Here is a 1602-nt window from a genome sequence, read left to right as displayed (position 1 = left end):
CAGCTGCCTCACTGTGTCTGTACAGCTGCCTCACTGTGTCTGCGCGGCTACCTTACAGCGTATAATATTCCATGGCGCTTTTGGCGCATCCAGACACATGCCTTATCTCTCGTCCATGCAGCGTTGTTCTTTGGGTTGCTGTGCATTTGTGGAATTGAATGCTTCCCGAGGGTGCTGGACCGAGTTATTATCCGGCGAACTTAGAAATTTGCTGAAGTTATTCATTGTTTGAAGATATCGCTGTGCAAATTTCTTGTCAATGTTCATGTTTTCTCATGTAGAAATATTTTCAAACTAAGTACGTTTAATTTTGGCCCAAATGTTTTTGAGCAGCCCTACGATGGCGCCCTCCACTACACATTTACATGCAGTGTCGGTGGCTGCGCTGCTGCTCATTTTGGTCGTCTATTGCCATGCACCAGCTAAGCGATGGCTAGAAATGGGCATAGACCAAACGTTGCCGAAGACAAATGAGAAATTGTGAGTTGTTGCTTACATTTTTTTGTGGCATAATCTCTTACTGTTATATTCAAGGTAATAGGTTTCTCGAAGTCGGGTAAAAATTAACTGTTCATGATGGTTAGATAAGTCAGGATAGAATGCTTCGTTTCAGACAGTCAAAATTTTGATGAATTCGAAATCAATGCATGATTTGATATACAAGGGTGCAAAGTTATCAAAATTAAAGAACAAATAAGAAAATTTCCTGAATAATTTCAATACGTAAGAATTTTTTCGTATATGTTTTCTGGTCATCCATAGCCCTCGCCATGAAGAAGTGAATACCACTTATCCTCGAGCGATCGCTCGCATCCATCGCTCTCAAAAGATCATCATCGTTTGGACCCAGCCAAGATCAGGATCTTCTTTCACAACTGATTTAATTTCCAAAATTCCTCACTCCTTCGTCCTATTTGAACCTGTCAGCTCCAGGATCAGATACAAATTTTACCAAAAACCAGTGACGAACATAACAGAATACCAATCGCTTGAAATGGTCGTTCATTGCAAATTCGATTTTTCGATGACGTTCATTGACGATCTGGACCACGATTTCTGCTTCACTATCAATGACCTACCGCAACCTTCGTGCAACACGCCGGAGTTTCTGACGGAAAATTGCAGACGTTCTCGAGTGCTGTTGCTCAAGGTGGTGACGCCAAGACTCGTTCTCGCCGAGCGCCTGCTTGCGGAGTACCCACATCTTAACATCAAAATCATCCACCTGATACGAGACCCAAGAGCAATAATTGCGTCTGCCCGCAGAATGCCCTGGGACAAGAACATAAGCCTAAACGATGAAAACATTTTGTGTTCCAACCTGAGGAGCGACATGAAGACTGGGGATGTGATAGAGAGAACTCACCCGAACAGGTTGGTCTTCAATTAACTTACCAACTTTCTAGGCTGCATGGGTAATAAGTCATCTTCCCAAGTGGGTATCTGTGTCATAGTTCTAAGTTGGTCATTCAATCACTCACTCTCCGTTGTTATCTTAGAAGGTCTGTCGGCAGGTCCTCACTATAAAATACCGGTCTCTATGTCATTGGGTCGCTATATGGCCGACAGGTCAAATCGCCTTCGATACTCGTGAAGGGACGC

General features: G+C 43.4%; 1 protein-coding gene across 1 annotated transcript; it reads left to right on the top strand.

Annotated features, from left to right (window-relative positions):
• The first annotated feature begins 338 nt into the window (after positions 1-338).
• LOC108681253 lies at positions 339-1402 on the top strand. The gene is made up of 2 exons (XM_018170270.2): positions 339-480; positions 763-1402. The coding sequence occupies exons 1-2, from the start codon at positions 341-343 to the stop codon at positions 1388-1390; spliced, it is 768 nt and encodes a 255-aa protein (XP_018025759.2). The 5' UTR covers positions 339-340; the 3' UTR covers positions 1391-1402.
• The last annotated feature ends 200 nt before the right edge of the window (positions 1403-1602 follow it).

Source organism: Hyalella azteca, unplaced genomic scaffold, assembly GCF_000764305.2.
Source record: "Hyalella azteca isolate HAZT.00-mixed unplaced genomic scaffold, Hazt_2.0.2 contig13923, whole genome shotgun sequence".
Taxonomy (NCBI): Eukaryota; Metazoa; Arthropoda; class Malacostraca; order Amphipoda; family Hyalellidae; genus Hyalella; species Hyalella azteca.
The sequence above is the reverse complement of the archived record's forward strand: the minus strand, read 5'-3'. Positions and strand labels throughout refer to the sequence as shown.

What these genes read in the sequence shown, in the direction of transcription:
- LOC108681253 (XM_018170270.2), top strand. Translation starts at nt 341, where the DNA reads ATGGCGCCCTCCACTACACATTTACATGCAGTGTCGGTGGCTGCGCTG. An exon ending in CCGAAGACAAATGAGAAATT is followed by an intron (nt 481 to 762) that starts GTGAGTTGTTGC and finishes GGTCATCCATAG; the next exon opens with CCCTCGCCATGAAGAAGTGA.